The sequence below is a fragment of the Hypanus sabinus genome, chromosome 5, assembly GCF_030144855.1.
Source record: "Hypanus sabinus isolate sHypSab1 chromosome 5, sHypSab1.hap1, whole genome shotgun sequence".
NCBI lineage: Eukaryota > Metazoa > Chordata > Chondrichthyes > Myliobatiformes > Dasyatidae > Hypanus > Hypanus sabinus.
In genome coordinates, this window is record NC_082710.1 from 13,802,999 (window position 1) to 13,823,357 (window position 20,359).

General features: G+C 43.8%; 1 protein-coding gene across 1 annotated transcript in view; it reads right to left on the reverse strand.

Moving 5' to 3' along the window:
- The window catches only part of msh3 (mutS homolog 3 (E. coli)), a 258,875-nt gene that overhangs the window by 180,079 nt on the left and 58,437 nt on the right, over positions 1-20,359 (reverse strand). The window contains exons 9-13 of the mRNA XM_059969397.1: positions 18,003-18,115; positions 13,587-13,701; positions 7,715-7,799; positions 5,599-5,708; positions 977-1,109 (exon numbers count right to left, since the gene is read on the reverse strand). Of these exons, the coding sequence (XP_059825380.1) occupies positions 977-1,109; positions 5,599-5,708; positions 7,715-7,799; positions 13,587-13,701; positions 18,003-18,115 (556 nt within the window). The remainder of the gene's footprint in view (positions 1-976; positions 1,110-5,598; positions 5,709-7,714; positions 7,800-13,586; positions 13,702-18,002; positions 18,116-20,359) is intronic.

Consider the following 20,359-nt stretch of genomic DNA (forward strand, 5'->3'; position numbering starts at 1 on the left):
AATACTAAAAAGTCTGAGCATCGACCTCAGCAGACATCACGGACAGGAGTCACAGACATGACCACGACAGATGTTACAGACACGATTTCTGCAGTCATCACAGCCCAGGGCCATCTTGACCAAGCAGTTATTGACTGATATTTTTAGTTCAAACGTCCCTTCAGAAAAAATGCGAGTTTTTCAGAGAAAAACTCACCTAGTCGGTGCTGAACTATTATGAAACTTAGCCCCATTGGCCAGCACCCATACCACGGCCCTGCATAACCCTATCATCCAAGTATTCATCCAAACTTCTCTCAAAAGTTGAAAATGAATCCGTGTAATATGATGGCCTGACAAGTGAGGCTTTGGACCTACTCCGGGCTGCTCCAGGGTTTGGATCTGAGGACTCAATTTTGGTTTGAAATGCTGTTGTTGTTCACTTCAACTGTTTGCATGATTTTTATTTTTTTTTCTTTCTCTTGCACATCGAGTGTTGGTCTTTTATTTTTCTATTTTACTCCCTTTTCCTTTAATTGGGTTCTTTCGGGTTTCATGCACATTGGCTACCTGCGAGCAAGCAAATCTACTTCTGCTGGCAGCTAGTTCCACACTCACAACCCCATCTGAGTGAAGAAGTTGCCCCTCATGTTCCCCTTAAATATTTCACCTTGCAATTGTTCTCGGTATTCTGACAAACATTTACCTCACAATTAAATCACCCAGAACAGCCTCTGATCACTACTGTGTTGGTGACTACAGAGTGCTGTGTGTGTGGTGATTTGTTCCCCACACTACAGAAATGGCTGTAAATAAAAAGGTTTTCTGATACCCCAAACGCCTGTCAGCAAACACAGATCCTTCTGATTATACATGCACTCACAAATCCTTGTACACATCGGCTATTTTCTGCTGCCTCCCAATAATATAGCAGAAATAAACAACTGATGTAATGGGATGAGCAGAGATCTGGCTCACACTCAATGTCCACATGTACCTTTTTGTGATAAATACTGGAAATCCCTCTCTCCAGATCTGGGAGCTTAGACAGCAGGCTCTGGGTCTTTGCCAGAACGATGGAATCTGATGATAGGATTTCAGTGACAGCGTCCAAGCGTGCATTAATTTCACTAGAAATAAAAACATTGAAGAAAGGTAAGAACAACTTCAGATTATGATTACAACGTTCTGCCTGGTGCACTTGTCCAACTATCTCTTTGACCGCCTGCTAACAGGCAGGAGGTACCACAGCACTAGGACAAGAACTGTTCGGATAAGGAACAGTTTCTTCCACTACAGGTCTCATCACGTATGAAGTACTGTTTACTTTTTAACTGGTGTGGTAAATGCACTTGTTATTTGTTAATTTATTCGTGGGAATATTAATTTATGGTTGTGAGATATATGTACTGTTTTGCACACTGTTTCACTTGGCAGTACAGCAAACTGACAATAAGCTGAACTTGAATCACCACTCATGGACTTCAAATGAAGACGCACTGAGAAACAAGGCAGCTGGCACAATTAATGTGCTCTAGAAGATCTTTAGATGAATCACAACTCAACGAAAATACAGTTACTTGAACATGATATAAATTGTGACATTTATAGGATATACTCAGTGGCCACTTTATTAGATACACCCTGTACCTAATAAAGTGGCTACTGAGGGTTCGTTTGTGGTCTTCTGCTGCTGTAGCAGGTTTAAGGTTCGACGTGTTGTGCATCCAGAAATGTTCTGCACACCACTTTTGTAACGCATAGTTATTTAAGTTACTGTCAGCTTGAACCAGCCTGGCCATTCTCCTCTGACCTCTCTCATTAACAAAGTGTTTTTTCCCACAGAACTCTCCCTCACGGGATTGTTTTCCCCATTTTTCACACCAATCTCTGCAAGCTCTAGAGACTGCTGTGCTTTAAAATCCCAGGAGGCCAACAGTTTCTGAGATACTCAAACCACCCCATCTGGCACCAACAATCACTTCATGGTCAAAGTTACTTTTCTTCTGCATTCTGATATTTGGTCTGAACAACTGAACCTCGTGACCATGTCTGTGTGCTTTTCTGCATGGAGTTGCTGCCACATGATTAGATATTTGCATTAATGAACAATTGTACAGGTGTACCTAATAAAGTGGCCATTGGTGTGATTTTTTTTCACTGATTTTATTATGGTTATTGGATTTATTGAGTGTGCCCACAAGAAGACAAATCTCAGAACCGTATAGGTTGACATCTCTGTACTTTGACAACAATTTGAATTTGAACATCAACACACAGGAAACTGAAACAACAATCTGCACCTATCCAGGAGATAGGTTGTACGCTGCTTTATCACGTTGGTGTAGCCAATGTTTTTTTCTGTTCTGTCCAGTGGAGACTGATAGACCTTTCAGCAATCTGAGAGGTCTGAGAAGTGAGCAGGGAAATGGTACTGAGGACACGATTCGATCAGCTGTGATCTCTTTGGCCTTTTGCTGATACTCTCACTTCAAGGAAACTCGAAAAGAGAAACAAACCTTCAGTCCATCAAACATTAGCTATGTTCTCTTCCTGTCACCAAAGACTCCAGCAAATTTCTAGATATACGGAGGAGAGCGCTGTTTTGCCTGGGGGAGGATGGGCAATACAGTCATTTGTAGCGGTATAGGTTGAATAACAATGAACTTGAACATGAATCTGACTGGTTGCAGCCAGTTTTCACCCTTCTGGTGCAGATTGGGACAAACTGTTAGCGTTTTTGTGCGAAGGAGGGGGTCGGGGTTCTGGGGTTTGTAGTTCTTCTTGCCTTTTCTGTGTGGAATGACCTGTTCGCCTGTTTGTACAAGGGAGGTGTTTGCAAGAATTTTTTTTTTGTACAGAAGGTTGGGTTTGATGTTTTTCTTTGAATGGCTTCCTTGGTTTTCTTTGTTTCGTGGCTACATGGAGAAGACGGATCTCTGAGTTGTGTACTGAATACGTACTTTGATAATAAATGACCTTTGAACCATCTGACATGGAGGTTCCATAGTGCAGGATTGCGAGAGGCTATGGAGGGTCGTAGACTCCAACACGGGCACAAAGCTCCTCATTGTTGAGAATATCTTCAAAAGCTGCTGCCTCAAAAAGGCGGCACCCATCATTAAAGATCCCCACCATCCGGGACATGCCCCGTCCTCAGGTCCTGATGAAGAGTCAACTATTCATTCCTCTCCATAGATGGTGCCTGACCTACTGAGTTCCTCCTGCATTTTGTATGCTGCTTGGGCCAAGATGTCGTTAAGTCTCTGGAGTTGCACAAATCCAGCCAGAGCTGCAGACTCGCACAGCAGGGAAACAGACCATTCTGTCCATTGCCTCCAGACAGAACAGCGACACCCTTCCCAAGTTCCCGTGCTCCATCGCACTCCTCTGCATCCCTGTAAACGGTGAACAGGGCCTCAGAGACTCAGAGCACCCCTGCTCTGTTTCTCAGTCTCCTGAGAAAGCCACATCAGTGGACGCCCCTCAGATGGTGAAATCATCCCATTCTGCCCACTTTTTCCCTTGGCATAGAATCCCACCCCCCCATGTTGGAACGTGCTGTTAGACACAGCTATATTAGGGACATTTAGGTGACTTGTAGATAGATACATGGATGAAGGCAAGGTGGAAGGCTATGTGGGAGGGATGGATTAGACTGATCTGAATATTAGAGCTGGTTAAAAGATGGCACAACATTGTGGTCCAAAGGGCCTGAACTGATCTGTTTAGCGTTCTTTGTTAAAGGGCCCTTGTAAAACCATCCATGTAAAAAAATAATCAAAAATAAATATAATCATCATGAAGTGTTTCCAGAGGCTTGTCATGAGGCATATCAAGACCCTGCTGCCCTCCTTACTGGCCCCCTTCAGTTTGCGTACCATCCCAACCACTCAACAGATGACGCCATTGCCACCACCCTCCACCTGGCCCTAACCCACCTGGACAAAAAAGACACATATGTTCCAATGCTGTTCATAGACTTCAGTTCAGCATTCAACACAATCATCCCTCAGAAACTGATTGGACAGCTGAGCCTAGTGGGCCTGAACACCTCCCTCTGCAACTGGATCCTAGACTTCCTGACTGGGAGACCTCAGTCAGTCTGGATCGGGAGCAGCATCTCCAACACCATCACACTGAGCACGGGGGCTCCCCAGGGCTGTGTGCTCAGTCCACTGCTGTTCACTCTGCTGACCCACGACTGTGCTGCAACGCACAGCTCGAACCATATCATCAAGTTCGCCAATGACAAGACCTTGGTGGGTCTCATCAGCAAGAATGACGAGTCAGCTTACAGAGAGGAGGTGCAGCGGCTAACGGACTGGTGCAGAGCCAACAACCTGTCTTTTAATGTGAACAAAAGAGATGGTTGTTGACTTCAGGAGGGCACAAAGCGACCACTCCCAGCTGAACATCGACAGCTTCTCGGTAGAGATTGTAAAGAGCACCAAATTTCTTGGTGTTCACCTGACGGAGAATCTCACCTGGTCCCTCAACTCCAGCTCCATAGCAAAGAAAGCCCAGCAGCGTTTCTACTTTCTGCGAAGGCTGAGGAAAGTCTATCTCCCACACCCCATCCTCATCATATTCTACAGGGGTTGTACTGAGAGCATCCTGAGCAGCTGTATCACTGCCTGGTTCGGAAATTGCACCAACTTGGATCGCAAGACCCTGCAGTGGATAGTGAGGTCAGCAGAGAAGATCATCGGGGTCTCTCTTCCAGCCATCACGGACATTTACACTACACGCTGCATCCACAAAGGGATCAGCATTATGAAGGACCCCATGAACCCCTCATACAATCCTTTCTCCCTCCTGCCGTCTGGGAAAAGGCTCTAAAGCATTCGGGCTCTCACGACCAGACTATGTAACAGTTTCTTCCCCCAAGCTATCAGACTTCTTGATACCCGAAGCCTGGACTGACACCTTGCTCTTCTGTCCTGTTTATTATTTATTGTAATGCCTGCACTGTTTTTGTGCACTTGACGCAGTCCTGTGTAGGTCTGTAGTCTAGTGTAGCTTTCTCTGTGTTTTTTTCTTACGTAGTTCAGTCTAGTTTTTGTACTGTGTCACGTTACACCATGGTCCTGAAAAACATTGTCTCATTTTCACTATGTACTGTACCAGCAGTTATGGTCAAAATGACAATAAAAGTGACTTGACTTGACTTGAAAAAAGTGCCAAAATGTCACGTCCAGCTGAGTTCACAGTCTTTGTCACACAGTTAAAAATCAGAAATGGAATATGTGTTGGAGCAGGGTTCCCAACTTGGATCCACCAACCCCTCGGTAAAAGATAAGAGTCCATGGTATAAAAGAAGCTTGGGAACCCCTATGTTGGAGCAAAATACTAGACTTTGGAAAGGTTAAAAGGTTAATCCGTAATTTAATCATCTCTACATATACAGCACTAATCCCCAAAGTTACCAATCTGGCTGTCCTCATTAATCCTTCACAGATATCCTTTGAAAAAACTGCAGTTTGAACACAACCCACAACATCAGTCCCAGGTAGTCAGTGTAATTCACTCTCCAGATAGACTTTTACTGCAGTAACTTAAACACATTAGCTTCAGCACAGCTCCAGATGAATGCAGGACAAGTACAGTTAAACTCACCTTGCTTTTAGTAAGGGCTGAGACACCCACTTCCTCAGTAATCGTCTTCCAAAAACACTCTGGGTATGATCAAGGACCCAAAATAGGCTAGCTTTAGTTGTGCCAGTGGTCTGTCAGGAAATTAACGTCATGACATATTTTAAATTAGGGCAGTTCTTGTAAACATTTCCTCTGCACTGAGATTGTAATAACAATAATAGTTATAATAAAGAAGAATTCTAGCACCTCTCACATGGACCCCAAAGATCTTTCGAGTCCATGTCTCATCTACAGCATAACAGCTGTGTGGCATCAACAGAACATTTTCAAATTTACCATGTATTATCAAAAATACAGAGTCTTCCTAACATAGGAAAAGAAATTCCTGCCTGAAGATGCCAGGACCAGGCAGAATAACAGAATGGAACAGACTGGATGAGTCAGAGGTCCTGTTACTCTGTTGTGACTCGAAGGGACAATGAGCCAACCCATGAACACTACTCCACACTATCTTTGCTCTTTTTTTGCAATGCTTTTTTAATTTCTCTAAAATTTATCTTTCTTGCAGCAACTTATAGTATATTTTACACATTGCCCTGCACTGCTGCCACGGAACAACATATTTTACCACATACGTCAGAGATAATAAACCTGATTCTGATAAATTGTAATGGCTCACAGACCAGGTGTTACTCATTGGCCAGGAACTCTGTCCAGTTGAGTAGCTGAGATAAACAGAGCAAAATTGTTCCATCCGTGTGAGTTAATTACGACGCTGCGCCAGCATTTGGGATGTTACAATTACTTCTGGAGCACTTGCTGGTGGAAAACTTTGGCCCACCTGCGAATCTTCAATATTGCCTGGTGTCCTGATATCAGGATTTTTACATCACCGGTGTGCATGGAATCATAACCCCAGGAAGAGTGGTCAAAGAAAATTAGAATAAGAGCATTAACATGGAGGGGAGGAGAAACACTAACTTCAGTTTGTGGTTGGATAATCAAAATTTAAAAAGCTTAAGTCCACTAATAAAATTAAATCCAACCCTCATCTAATTCAATACATCAATTTCAAAAGGAGCATGTGCTCCACCTCCAGACTGAAGTCATTGGCCTGTTCTTTTGATTTGTTGCCATTGAGGAAGAGGTTGTTGTCATGGCACCAGGTCAGTAAGCCCTCTATCTCCTTCCTGTTCATTATTTGAGATACGGCTCACTATGGTGGTAACACCTGTACACTTCTGCTAGAGCAGAATCTGGCCGCACAGGGTCTAGAGCAGGGGGCTAAGGATGCAACCTCGTAGAGCATCATTGTTGAGAATAATCATGACAGAAGTCTTAGAACATAGAACAGTACAGACTCAATGTTGTGCTGACTTCTGACCTACTTCAAAATCAATCTAACCCTTGTCCCACTTAACTCTCCATTTTCCTATCATCCACGAGCCTATGCTAGAAAGTAAGAACACATAATCAAACTGTTTTGAGCGATGTTCACTGTTAACGTATACCAATTTAGATGTGTGTCTCTGATGTTTTGTCCTGTTGACTCCCTGGTCTTGGAGTTTGATGAAGAATTTGCTTAGAAGTGAAGGCAGAGCCATAGCCAGTAAACAATACTCTGTCAAAGGCAAACAGTGCTTCAGTTTCTGTTCCCTATCCTTTCTCATCTTGACAGCTCAAACCATACCTCTGATTTCCACTGCAATGGGTCTAAAACTCTGGAACTCCAACCCAACAGAACTGTGGGAGCACCTGTCCCAGTCTGTGGTGCTTAAAGAAGGCAGCTCACCCTCCAACCTTGGGGCAAGTAGGGAAGGGCAATAAATACCAACATCGCCAGCAACGCACAGATCCCAGACATACAGACATGCAGAAATACAAACATGCATTAACACACATAAATGCAGGAAGAACCCAGCAGGTCAGGCAGCGACTATGGAGAGGAATAACCAGTTACCATTTTGGTCAATGCCCAATGCATCAACTGTTTATTGCTCTCCATAGATGCAGCCTGATGTGTTGAATTCCTCTGACATTTTATGTGTGTGTATTTCTCTGGATTTCCAGCTTCTTCCGGAATTTCTTGTGCTTATAAACCTGCAATACGTCTTTTCACTTGACTCCTTCATCTTACCTGGTTTTGTAGAATTTCCAGGTTCTTTAAGGTTGTTGCACTGATTGACATCCAAGAGGACACTTCAGAGAACTTGCTCAGGTTACTTGTCCAAAAAAGAAATGCTCAGATTTTATTTCTTTACTGGATGATAAAAAAAACCCCAAAATCTTACTTCTTATTGATTATTATTATACCCGCACTTTTAGATTTAGTATTGACGACGTGTATTATCTGTATATTTGCATTGATATTATTGTTGTGTATTTTTACTAATAAATACTGTTAAAAATAGTACCATCAGACTTCAACAGACGCCTCTATCTTTGCTGGTAAGTGACCCAGTTATGGGGTTCGTAACAACGTGGGGTCTCGTCTCGAGATCTGATACCAAATTGGAGGGACAGTAAATCAGGCTTTTAAGTCCAAACTTGGATCTGGTTGCGCAGGTAACCAGATGGGAAACCAGCAAAGATGGACGTAGACGAATTTATAGAAAACCTGACTCTGGAGGCGCTAGAGGCTGCCACAAAGTCGGACTTGATAAATATTGCTAAAGGACTAAATCTCGCAGAGGTGAGGCTGTCAACGAAAAAGCGGGAGGTGCGGAGGGCCATAACTCAGTATTATATTGTGAAGAATGTGTTTTTGGCTGAGGTATTGGAAAATATCCCTGAAAAGGTACCAGCTAGTGGGATGGCTCAGTTAGAGTTGGAGAAATTAAGGTTGGAACATGAAATTAAGTTAAAACAGCTGGAAGCAGCCGAAAAAGAGAAGGAAAGAGCTGAAAAGGAGAAGGGCTGAAAAAGAAAAGGAGAGAGCCGAGAAGGAGAGGGAGTATGAGGAGAAGGAGAAACAGAGGCAACATGACTTGGACATGGAGAAGTTAAGGCAAGAGCAAAGAGCTCAAGGGCCAGACCGAGAGGAGAGATATAATGTTAGTAGGGAGTTTAGGTTAGTACCTCAGTTCGAGGAGACGGATGTTGATAGTTATTTCTTGCATTTTGAAAAGGTGGCAGTGAGTCAGAAGTGGCCCAAAGATCAGTGGGTGGCGTTGTTACAAAGTGTGTTAAAAGGGAAGGCACAATGGGCATATGTGGCATTGTCCATGGAGGAGGAGGAGGAGGAGAATTATGAGGGTGTAAAGGAGGCCATTCTTCGGACCAATGAATTGGTACCTGAGGCCTATAGACAAAAGTTCAGAAATTTAAAGAAAGGGTGGAATCAGACGTATGCAGAGTTTGCCTATGAGAAGGGTGTGCTCTTGGATCGTTGGTGTGCAGCAGAAATGGGGGAAGAGGATTTTTTTGGCGTCTCAGGGAGTTAATTCTGATTGAGGAATTTAAAGGTTGTGTTTCAGATGATATCCGGATGTACTTGAACAACGAGAAGCCGAATAAGTCCATATCCGAATTTGCTAGGTTCGCAGATTAATATGCCCTAACCCACAAGACAAAGATTTTCTCGAATAAAAGTTACCAGAGAGACCGTGGGAACGGTAGAGAAAGCCTGCCGGCTGAGGCAGAGATCCCACCAGGAGCTAGTGGTAAAATTGAGGAGAGGCAAGACGGCAGGAGAGGTCCTGGCTTGATCTGTTTTAATTGTGGAAAGGCGGGTCATATTGCATCTAAGTGCCTTGCTCCGAGGAAGGAGGTAGGAAAAGGGAAAGCAGCAGTCCCTACAGGATGTATTGTGGTGATCAGTAAATCAACAAGACAGCCCCAGGAAGTCAGAATACGAGAGGGGACTGAGAAATTTATTTCAAAAGGAACCGTGTTTGTGAAAGAGGGAGACACACTAGTTCCTGTGCGGATCTGGAGAGACACTGGAGCTGAGCTGTCATTGATTCACAGTACGGTACTAGACTTTGGTCATGAGACTGGAGAGGTAGATTTGAGAGGCATAGGAAAAGGGACAGAAGCTGTGCCTTAGCATAGGATCATTATAAATTGTGAGCTGGTATCTGGACCAGTTGAAATAGGAGTGCAATCAGAATTCCCGAGAACTGACGTAGACATCCTTCTGGGTAACGATTTAGCTGGTGGTGAAGTTTGGTTGGCCATGGAGCTGACGAGCCAGCCTGTAAGTGTTGAGGACCCGCCCCTAGATTCCAAGATCTATCCCGCATGCATGATCACTCGCAGCATATCGAGAAAGACAGCTGAGAAAGAGGCCAGTATCGATTTGGCCGAGACGTTTTTACCGACCCTGTACCAAGAGGAGTTAGAGGGTGGTAAAACGGAGAATAGGAAAGTGAAAGAGAGTAAGGGAGAGGAGGTAGTCCTGCCCTTAGCCAGGAGGAAATTTATAGAGGCACGGAGTAAAAATGAGAAACAGATAAGGCTGTTAGAAGGTCCAGGGTTGGACATGGATGATCTGTCTGGTTTGACAGAACTGTTCGAAGAAGTTGAAAATTTTAAAGGTATTCCCGATAATGAAATGAGGGCAGTCCTAGATGAAAAGGATGCCATTACCTTGAAGAAGTCTGCTGGGTTGTTTGATGAGGTTGTTTCAGCCCGCAGGGTTGAGTTTACTCCGGAAGAGAGTTACCCAGAGAGTAACTGGGAGGATCAGGGGAACTTAGAATTTGAAAAGGGTAGAGGTATCAAAAGCCTGGAAGAGGCAGATGTCCCGTTTCAGTGTGTTCAAGATGTGGATGCACGTGGTACTGAACCTAGTAATGAAACTCAGAAAAAGTCTGAGGTATTTGATTCAGTTGAAAAGGAATGCAGTCCTTGTGGGTCAGATAGACTTGGTTCAGTGAAGTAAGGGTTAACCGTGGTACTAGTGGGAAGTGAGAGTTCCCAGTTGTTTGTGCTCGAAGGTGTGTTAAAAGTTAGTGAGGAGGTAAAAGGTGGTGATGTGAATCTTATTATTGAAGGAGAAGGGAAAAGTGTAGTTCCTAAATTGAATGAAGAAAATTTAAAGTCTGGATTGATGTCAGAAGCAGTAACCAGGCTGAAGGAACAATGGCTTGGTAACAGGGTGCCTGTGAATCAATTACAGGTTGATTTGGAATGTAAAGGTGCCCCACACGCTATTGTTATTCAAGAGTGTGCTGTGAAGAGGCAGAATTTGAAATGCTGTTTGGACAAAAAGGGATCGCTTGCAGATTTTAAACTGAAAACTAATAGCATGAAGGGTCCTGAAGATAAAACTAACGGCTTGCTTAAAAATAAAGAATTGGGTGGAAATTCAGCAAATGGGCTATGTTTGGAACACATTGTTGATAAAATAACTCCTATGAAAGGAGCATGCAAAAGCCTATTCCACACTGGTATACAAGTTAACAACGTGGGAGTTAACTGGAAAAGGGGCGAGGGTTGACGGGATGCCATTTTAAATAACAGGATCCGGTTTTAAGGGATTTCGACAAAGCATGTGAATAATAAAGACAACACCATGGAAGATTGACTGTTAAGTTTGAAAGTAACATAAAGATTAGTATTTGCATCAACTCTTGTAATATACACGTAAGCTAAGATCACAACTCTTTAGTTTTTGTTTGCTGAAGGAAAGGAATAAAAATAGGTGGTTATTAAATTGGAGTCTGATGCTACAAGAATTTATTAAGGTACAAGATGTTAAGATATTAAAAGAAGTGACAATGTAATCACTAACTGTTTAGATGCTGACTTGAATGTATAACTGTATTACTCTGTAGTGAAAAAAAACTCTTTTGTATTGTGTTAAGATTCAGAAATCCTGTAAGAATCTGTATTAATTAATTTTTACTGGTGGTAAAAATCTTAGAAGGAAGGGGGTGTTACGAATGTGACGCAACTCTGAGGGGCCAAAGGGTACAAAGTCGCCCCCTCCTTTTTTGAGAATCGCAAGATCGCTATTAATTTGAATCTGGGACCCAGGAAATCAGAGCGAGACACGCAGAATCCACAAGGTTTAGAATGTGTCCTGGACTCAGCAAAACGAAACCACTGATAACGGCTATTGTCTCTTGGAGATGGAATTGTGTATTGAGTACTGTACTATTCATTGAAACCCCTCAGGGGACAACAGAGTGGGCTGGTTGAGGGATTGCATCATCCCAACCTGACTGACATCTGAGACCCCGTGAGTGAGGATAAAAGAGGGTCTGGGGAACAACCCCTTCAGACACACCAGGAGAAACGCTAGAAATCCCGTGACAGCGTTTAATAGCGACAGCCGGTGGGGACTCGTGTGCATCCTCCCTTGCCTGGGATTGGTGGGCTCACCACGGAAGAACAGTTTAGCTAAAGGAGGTCATAATTGAACGGCCACGACAAAAGAGACACCTGACGGATCGAAATCACAAAAGGAAAAGCCGGCAAGTTTTTCTCCAAATCTCTCTCTCTCTCCAACCATTGTCACACAGTGGTCCCCAAAGGCTGCAACCCGCATGAAATGAGTGAACTTTATATTTCCATCGGACAATGCATTTTCTCCTAGACAACGATAGAGCTTATTTCTTATTGATTATTAGTATACCCACACTTTTAGATTTAGTATTGACGTCGTATGTTATCTGTATATTTGCATTGATATTATTTCTGTGTATTTTTACTAATAAATACTGTTAAAAATAGTATCATCAGACTTCAACGGATGTCTCCATCTTTGCTGGTAAGTGACCCAGTTACGGGGTTCGTAACAATAGAATCAAAGTAAGACCACATTCAACAGGGCAGACAAACAACCAAGGTGCAAAAGACAATAAACTGCGTAAACACAAAAAAAAGAAAAAAATAATTAAGTGATAATTTAAATAATGAATATGATAATTAAATAATTAGATAATTGCATCAATAATTAAACAAACAAATATCGAGAAGATGGAAGCCCTTGAAAGCGAGTCCATAGGTTGCCGGACTCGAACAGTTCAGTGTGTGGTGTCTGGCACATCTGCCTTTGGTCAGGGACTTGAGTGCAGGGTTGGGATGTCACACTGCAGCCGTACAAGATGCTGGCGAACCTGCCTTTGGTGTATTATGCACAGTCCTGGTCACCCAGCGGTAGGAAGGGTATGCTTAATTAGGAAACGGTGCAGAAAAAATTCACAAGGATGTTACCAGGACTGTAGGGCTTGAGTTACAAGGAGAGGGTGGATAACTGGGGCATTTTTTTCCTGGAACGTAGGAGACTGAGGGTGAACTTACAGAGGTCTATAATATCATGAGGGGCACAGTCAAGGTGGGCTGATCAGTCTTGTTCTCCAGGTGGGGGAGTCTAAAGCTTGTAGTTTAACATGAGAGGAGAAATTTTTAAAGACAACCTGTGGAGGAGGTTTTTCCCAGCGAGGAGGTACCGTGCAATGAGCGAGCGGCACAACTACGTTTAAAAGATGGATAGGAAGGTATTAGAGCAGGGGTCTCCAATCTTTTTCATGCCATCAACCATTAATCGAGGGGTCCAAGGACCCCAGGGTTGGGAACTCCTATATTAGAGAGAAAGGGGCCAAACAGAGGGAAATGGGACAGTATCAGGTAGGTAACTTGATTAGCCTGGAGAAGATGGGTTGAAAGGCCTGATGTATGTTTGACTCTCAGATTCAGCGGTGCTAAAACGTGCATTGTGTTCGCCAAACAAAATTTTTCACGTGTCAGCTGGTCAGCCTCCACTGGCAGCCAGAAGCACTTTCCGTTAATAAATTTTCCAAAAAGCGTTCTGGCTTGGCTGCCGTTTCCTCCTCAATATCCCCGAGGAGCGAAGATCAAATCCAGGCCCACTCCCAGTAACCGAGTGAGATCATCTATCTTGGGACCATTTCCTAGAAGGTTTCTGACTGAGGCTTAGGAAGAATTTTCCTTCTGCTTATTTGCAAGCATCTGCAAATGCAGCCCAAATTCATAAGTGCATGAGCATTGCTACAAAGCAAAACAGAAACTAAGGCGCGTGATCACGTTCCCAAGCTCACCTCAGATTGTTTAGAACTCTCTCCAACTTGAATTCAGATAGATATTTGATGACAGCTCCCAAACAGGATACAACCGGCAACTCCAAATTTAATATCGTGGACAACTGTTGCGCTTCTGCAAAATAACAAGCATCTCTCTTTCAGTGTGGCGTGATGAGAGTCAGGAAGGAAAGAACCGCATCCAGTATCACCGAACCTGATGAGGAAGCTCCAGCATCTAAAAGGCATTGTCTTTTTACTTCAGGGATATTCTTAACTGGAAAAACACCAGACATCCAAAGCAACGCACAGAAAATGCTGGAGGAACTCAGCAGGTCAGGTAGCATCTATGGAAATGAATAAACAGTCGATGCTTCGGGTTGAGACCCTTCATCAGGCCTGGAAAGGAAGGGGCACCAGAATAAAAAGGTGGGGACGAGGGGAAGGAGAACTAGCTAGAGGGTTTTCATCGAAGCCAGGTTGGTGGGAAAGGTAAAGGTCTGGAGAGGGAAGTATCGGATAAGAGAGTGGACCATGGGAGAAAGGGAAGAAGAAGGGGCACCATGGGATATGATAGGCAGGTGAGGAGAGCAGGTACATAAGGTGCCAGAGTGGGGAATAGAAGAAGAGGGAAGTGGGAGAGAAAAAAGTCTGAAAGGAGCAATCAGGTTAGAGGCTACCTGGATGAAATACACCCAAATTAATTTTAAACATCTCAACGGTACAAGGAGCAGTTGTACTAGATTCAGATTCATTTATTCAAATTTATTTATCTATCACAGGTACATTGAAACATACAGTGAAATGTGTCAATAACATAAACAAACAACACAACCGAAGGATGTGCTGGGGGCAGCCCGCAAGTTCACCACACACTCCAATGGCAACACACCACATTCAACAAAACACCAGCAAAACAAGACCCTGCTGCTGTCCGACCAGTCCACCTACTCACACGCACACTCCAACCCCAGGACAGGCCCCAGACTTTCAAACATCAGGCCTCCCGTCCCTGGCCCAGACTCGCAGTGACAGATATCGGCCCTCCGACTTCCAGACACGCCGACATAGGATCTTCAACTTTTCGGCCGCAGCCTCCTGGCTCACCAACTTTGGTCTTCCACCTTCAAGCTCTGGCACCGACCCCAGGACTTGGCGATAGTCTACATAAAAATACTGACCGAGCAGCAGGGTTGAGGTTATAATCAGATCAGCCCCAGCCTTTAGAAATGATAGACCAAGGGACAACATCTGCTCCTCGTTCACTTCCAGAGCCCTCCAGGATTCAGAGTGACAGCCCTCTTTCACGGGGCAGAGACATCAGCTCTCTAATGTCTACACAGGGAAACAACGTGACAGAGTGAATCACCTTTCTTCCCTTGACATCAGCTACCTAGGGAGCTAAAATACGACACCACACAGTACATCCCCCTGCACTTAACGTGGAACAGAACAGGATCTTCAGTCCACAACGTTGTGCCAACCTTGTAACCTACTCGCAGATCAATCTAACCCCTCCCTCGTACAAAGCCCTCCATTTTTCTGTCTTCCACGTGCTACATCCAATTACCTCAGACACTTCAACCCAGGAACCAAACTAGTGAGCACCCTCGACACTGCCCCCACCTCCTCTGCGACACAGCCTCCTTCAAAACTTGACACAGTACATCAGGCACTCTCAATAGCATCCTGTAAAACTGCATTAAAACTTGGTTATTCTATACCTCATGCCCCTTGCTCCATTATCTCATCTAATTACTTGCTATTCCATAGAGCCAGGGGTACAGATGTGGCCACTGTGAACGAAGGAGCTTGTACTTGAGTCAGAAAAGACACACGTAGCTCCTTATCTAAGGAAGGACGTGCTGTCACTGGAGAGGGTTCACGAAAATGATTCTCTCATTGAATGGCCTGACATACAGAAAGCATTTGATGGCTCTGAGACTATTCACTGGAACTCAGAAGAATGAGCGGTGACCTCATTGAAACCTATCACATGGTGAAAGGCCTTGATAGAATGAATGTGGAGAGGATGTTTCCGAAGGTGGGGGTGCCTAAGACCAGAGGACACCACCTCAGAATAAGGGATGTCTTTTTAGAATGGAGATGAGGAGGAATTTCTATCACCAGAGAGTGGGTAATCTTGTGGAATTCTTTGCCATAAGCAACTGTGGAGGCCAAGTGATTAGGTATATTTAAGGCAGAGTTTGATAGATTCTTGATTGGTCAGGGCATGAAGGGATAGGGGGAGAAGGCAGGGGATTGGGGCTGAGAGGGAAAATGCATCGGCCATGATGAAATGGTGGAGCAGACTCGATGGGCCAAATGGCCGAATTCTGCTTCCATATATTATGGTCTTTGAGGTACCTGTAGCCTCCCACTGTTTCTGAATTGAATCACAGGAACATAGAAAATAGGTGCAGGAGTAGGCCATTTGACCATTCGAGCCTGCATCGCCTTTCAGTATGATCATGGCTGATCATCCAACTCAGAACCCTGTACCTGCTTTCTCTCCATACCCCCGATCCCTTTAGCCACAAGGGCCATATCTAACTCCCTCTTAAATATAGCCAATGAACCGGCCTCAACTGTTTCCTGTGGCAGAGAATTCCACAGATTCACCACTCTCTGTGTGAAAAAGTTTTTCCTCATCTCAGTCCTAAAAGGCTTCCCCTTTATCCTTAAACTGTGACCCCTCGTTCTGGACTTCCCCGACATCGGAAACAATCTTCCTGCATCTAGCCTGTCCAATCCCTTTAGAATTTTATACGTTTCAATAAGATCCCCCCTCAATTTTCTAAATTCCAACGAGTATAAGCCCAGTCGATCCAGTCTTTCTTCATATGAAAGTCCTGCCATCCCAGGAATCAATCTGGTGAACCTCCTCTGTACTCCCTCTATGGCAAGAATGTCTTTCCTCAGATTAGGGGACCAAAACTGCACACAATATTCTAGGTGCGGTCTCACCAAGGCCTTGTACAACTGCAGTAGAACCTCCCTGCTCCTGTACTCAAATCCTTTTGCTATGAATGCCAACATACCATTTGCCTTTTTCACCGCCTGCTGTACCTGCATGCCCACCTTCAATGACTGGTGTACAATGACACCCAGGTCTCGTTGCATCTCCCCTTTTCCTAATCGGCCACCGTTCAGATAATAATCTGTTTTCCTGTTCTTGCAACCAAAGTGGATAACCTCACATTTATCCACATTAAATTGCATCTGCCATGAATTTGCCCACTCACCTAACCTATCCAAGTCACCCTGCATCCTCTTAGCATCCTCCTCACAGCTAACACCACCGCCCAGCTTCGTGTCATCTGCAAACTTGGAGATGCTGCATTTAATTCCCTCGTCTAAATCATTAATATATATCATAAACAACTGGGGTCCCAGCACCGAGCATTCTAAATCATTTATATTGTAAACAACTATCATCAACATTTATCACTTACAAGCTGCTACATCCCACTCCCCGAGTCCTGATAAGCCCCCGTTCTCCTATACTCCAGGTAGTAAAGTCCTCACCTCTTCAACCTTTCCCTATAATTCAGGTCCTTAAGTCCTGCCCAAGTTCTTGTAAAGTTTCTCTGCATTCTTTCAATCTTATTGATAACTTTCCCGTAGGTAGGTGGCAAAAACTTCACACAGTACCCCAAATCACACCTCACCAACATCTTACACAACTTCAATGTAACATCTCAGCTCCAGTACTCAGCACTCTGGTTTATGAGGGCCAATGTGCAGAAAGCTATCTTTACATCCCTATGTAAGCAACACCACTTTCAAGGAATTATGAATCTGAACTCCCAGATCTATTGTTCACTGTGTTAGTGCAACACCTCACACTTGCCTGCATTAAATTCCATCTGCCATTTTTCAGCTCATTTTTCCAGCTGGTCAAGATCCTATTGCAAGCTTTGATAGCCTTCCTCGTTGTCCACTAAGCTCCCAATCTTGGCATCATCTGCGAATCTGCTGACCCAGTTAACCACATTATCATTCAGATGACAAACAACAGACCAAGCACCGATCCCTGCGGCACACTACTAGTCAAAGGCCTACAGACATAGAGGCAACCACCTCCTACCACTCTCTGGCTTCTCCTGTGAAGCCAATATCCAATAATCATCTGTCCTAGGTTTTTATGCTCATGGGACTCCTCACTGCAAGGCCAGAAAAAACAACTCTACCTGTGACGGCAAGTTCAATGTATTATGGATTGTATTCCAGTCTGGTCATGTGTAGATCACCAGGGAAGAATTACAGCTTTGTAAACCGGATGTGCTTCAACAACAACCCAGTAGTATCACTGTCAATGTTACAGTCACTTTTCTTCAAGAAAATTTCTGATTTGTCCATTGGCTATGGCGGAATTCAAACTCATACTGGGAGATGCTGACACTTAACCACAATGGGACCGCAGCAAGACCCTACCTGACACATCTGAAGCTCCAGGTGAATAAAACTCTGTGGTGACTTGGAACGCGTTTGAATACTCAAAATGGAAACTGTCCATCCGCTCCACACGAATCCTGTCGTCACGCAGGCTGCAAGGAAGGAAAATGGGTAGGCATCATCTTTTAAAATCAATTACACAATTTATAAAATACCCGTTTGCAGGAAGGAGCAAAAAGCTATCAGAAACATTAAACATCCTCACCAACTGTGCGAAGTAATTCTGAGGTAAGTAATAGAGAATTCAAAAGTCATAGAGCATTACAGAACAGAAACAGGCCCTTTGACCCATCTGGTCTGCGATCAAATATTATTCTGCCTAGACCCATCAACGTGCACCCGGTGCACAGCACTCCAAACATACTCATCCAAACTTCTCTTAAATGTGCAATCGAACCTTACGCTGGCAGCCTGCAATATTAAACCTGATTTTGGTTCTGATTCATTATCAGCACCTGGTATTAGATCTACTTGAATCCTAAAAGCCAATCTTTAATTCAATAAATACACTCAATACTGCCGGTAAAATCTGAACTCAAACACTGCCATAGTTTTGGTCAAATCCAGCTCACTAGCAGTCCGTGCGCGCAAATGAAACAGTCCATAGGGCAGCAGGTATCCGAAAGTGGGCTTTGCCAGGAAAAGCTTTCCAAAATAAGAGACGTGCAATAACAATTCGCCACTTGTGAAAAACCATCATTACCGCTGAAGGATTATTTCATACAGTATAATGGGTCTATTTAAAATAAAAAGCATTTATAAAGTAATACCATGCCGAAATATTTCAGAATAGTGTCCTGTGCTTTCAACCTCGCATTCATTCAGAATGAAAGCCACAAGTTGCACTGAAATAACAGGAGAGGATGAAATGTTCAAATTTAATTACTGGCTGGATCGTCAATCAGTTTGGAAATTGCCCTTTACTGTGTCCTTGTACCATAGTATTGTATCATTTCCCAACTACCTGAATGACATATACACCAGACAGCAAAGGCAGCTCTCGGCTAATTAGCAGTGTTCAGAAAAGGTCAAGATCCAAAGTGAAATCTTGCAGCTTCAGTAACTAATAGGGCACAATATATTCGGAAAGTTAAGGCCGGTTTTCTAATTGTATTTGTTGTGTTGCCAGTGACCGCTGAAAGTTAGGCAGAGTAACTGAATTTTTAAATTTTCTTTTAAAGACTGAGAAGAGCTGAAAAATTATACCAGTGCCACAATATTACCTTAAAGTAACAATATTAGAATTGGATTTAAGATCCCTGGTATATGTCAAGAATTTGCTGTATCGTGGCAGCAGTATATTGTAGTACATAATAATAAAAACTATAAATGATAAGAAATACAAATTTTGAAATAAACAAGTAACGCAAAAAGAGCAAAAGTAGGGGAAAAAAAGTGAGGTAGCGTACATGGGTTTATTGTCAATTCAGAAATCTGATAGTGGAGGGGAGAAATTGTTCCTAAAACCTTGAGTAAGTGTCATCAGGCTCCTGAGATTGTGGCTTGGACTCAGCTGGGTTATGTTTTTTTTTAAGTTTACCGGGGTTGTTTTGGTGACGGAGCGAAGAGCTAGGGGTCAGGTTGGGGTTCAGGGACTAGGATGTGGAGGAGTTGGAAATCAGGTCTCCGCTCTTCATTACCCTTGTTTGTGTGACGAAGGACATCTGCTGTCCAGGCCTCTGCTCGACGCTTGAAGGCGAGTGCAGCGGAAACAGTGAGGTGTAGTACGTTGAGTGAGTGTGTTCAGGGTACTGCACCTCCTCCTTGATGGTACCAATAAGAAGAGGGTATGTCCTGGGTGATGGGACCAAGCTTGCATCCAATACAGAGTTTCTGAAACATAGTTGCGAAAACCAACCAGAATCACAGCTACCAAAGGCACCAGAACAGAAAGATATCAACTTCCAAAATTATCTGAAAGATGAGAAAGTTTGCAGATGCTGGAAATCCAAGCAAAACACACAAAATTCAGGAGGAACTCAGCAGGCCAGGAAGCATCTATGGAAAAGAGTAAACAGTTGACATTTCCGGCTCAGACCCTTCGTCAGGACTGGAAATAAAAAGACGAGAAGTTAGAGCAAGAAGGTGGGGGGAGAGGAGGAAGTAGTACAAGGCGGCAGGTGATAGGTGAAACTGGGAGAGAGGGAGGGGTGAAGTAAAGATCTGGGAAGCTGATAGGTGAATGAGATAAAGGGTTAGGTTTTGTTCTAAAGGTTCACTCTTCAATATTGAGGCTGTGCCCTCTAGTTCTGGTACCTCCATCATAGGAAACATCTTCTCCACATCCACCTTATCTAGCCCTTTCAACATTCGGTAGATTTCAATGAGATCCTCCC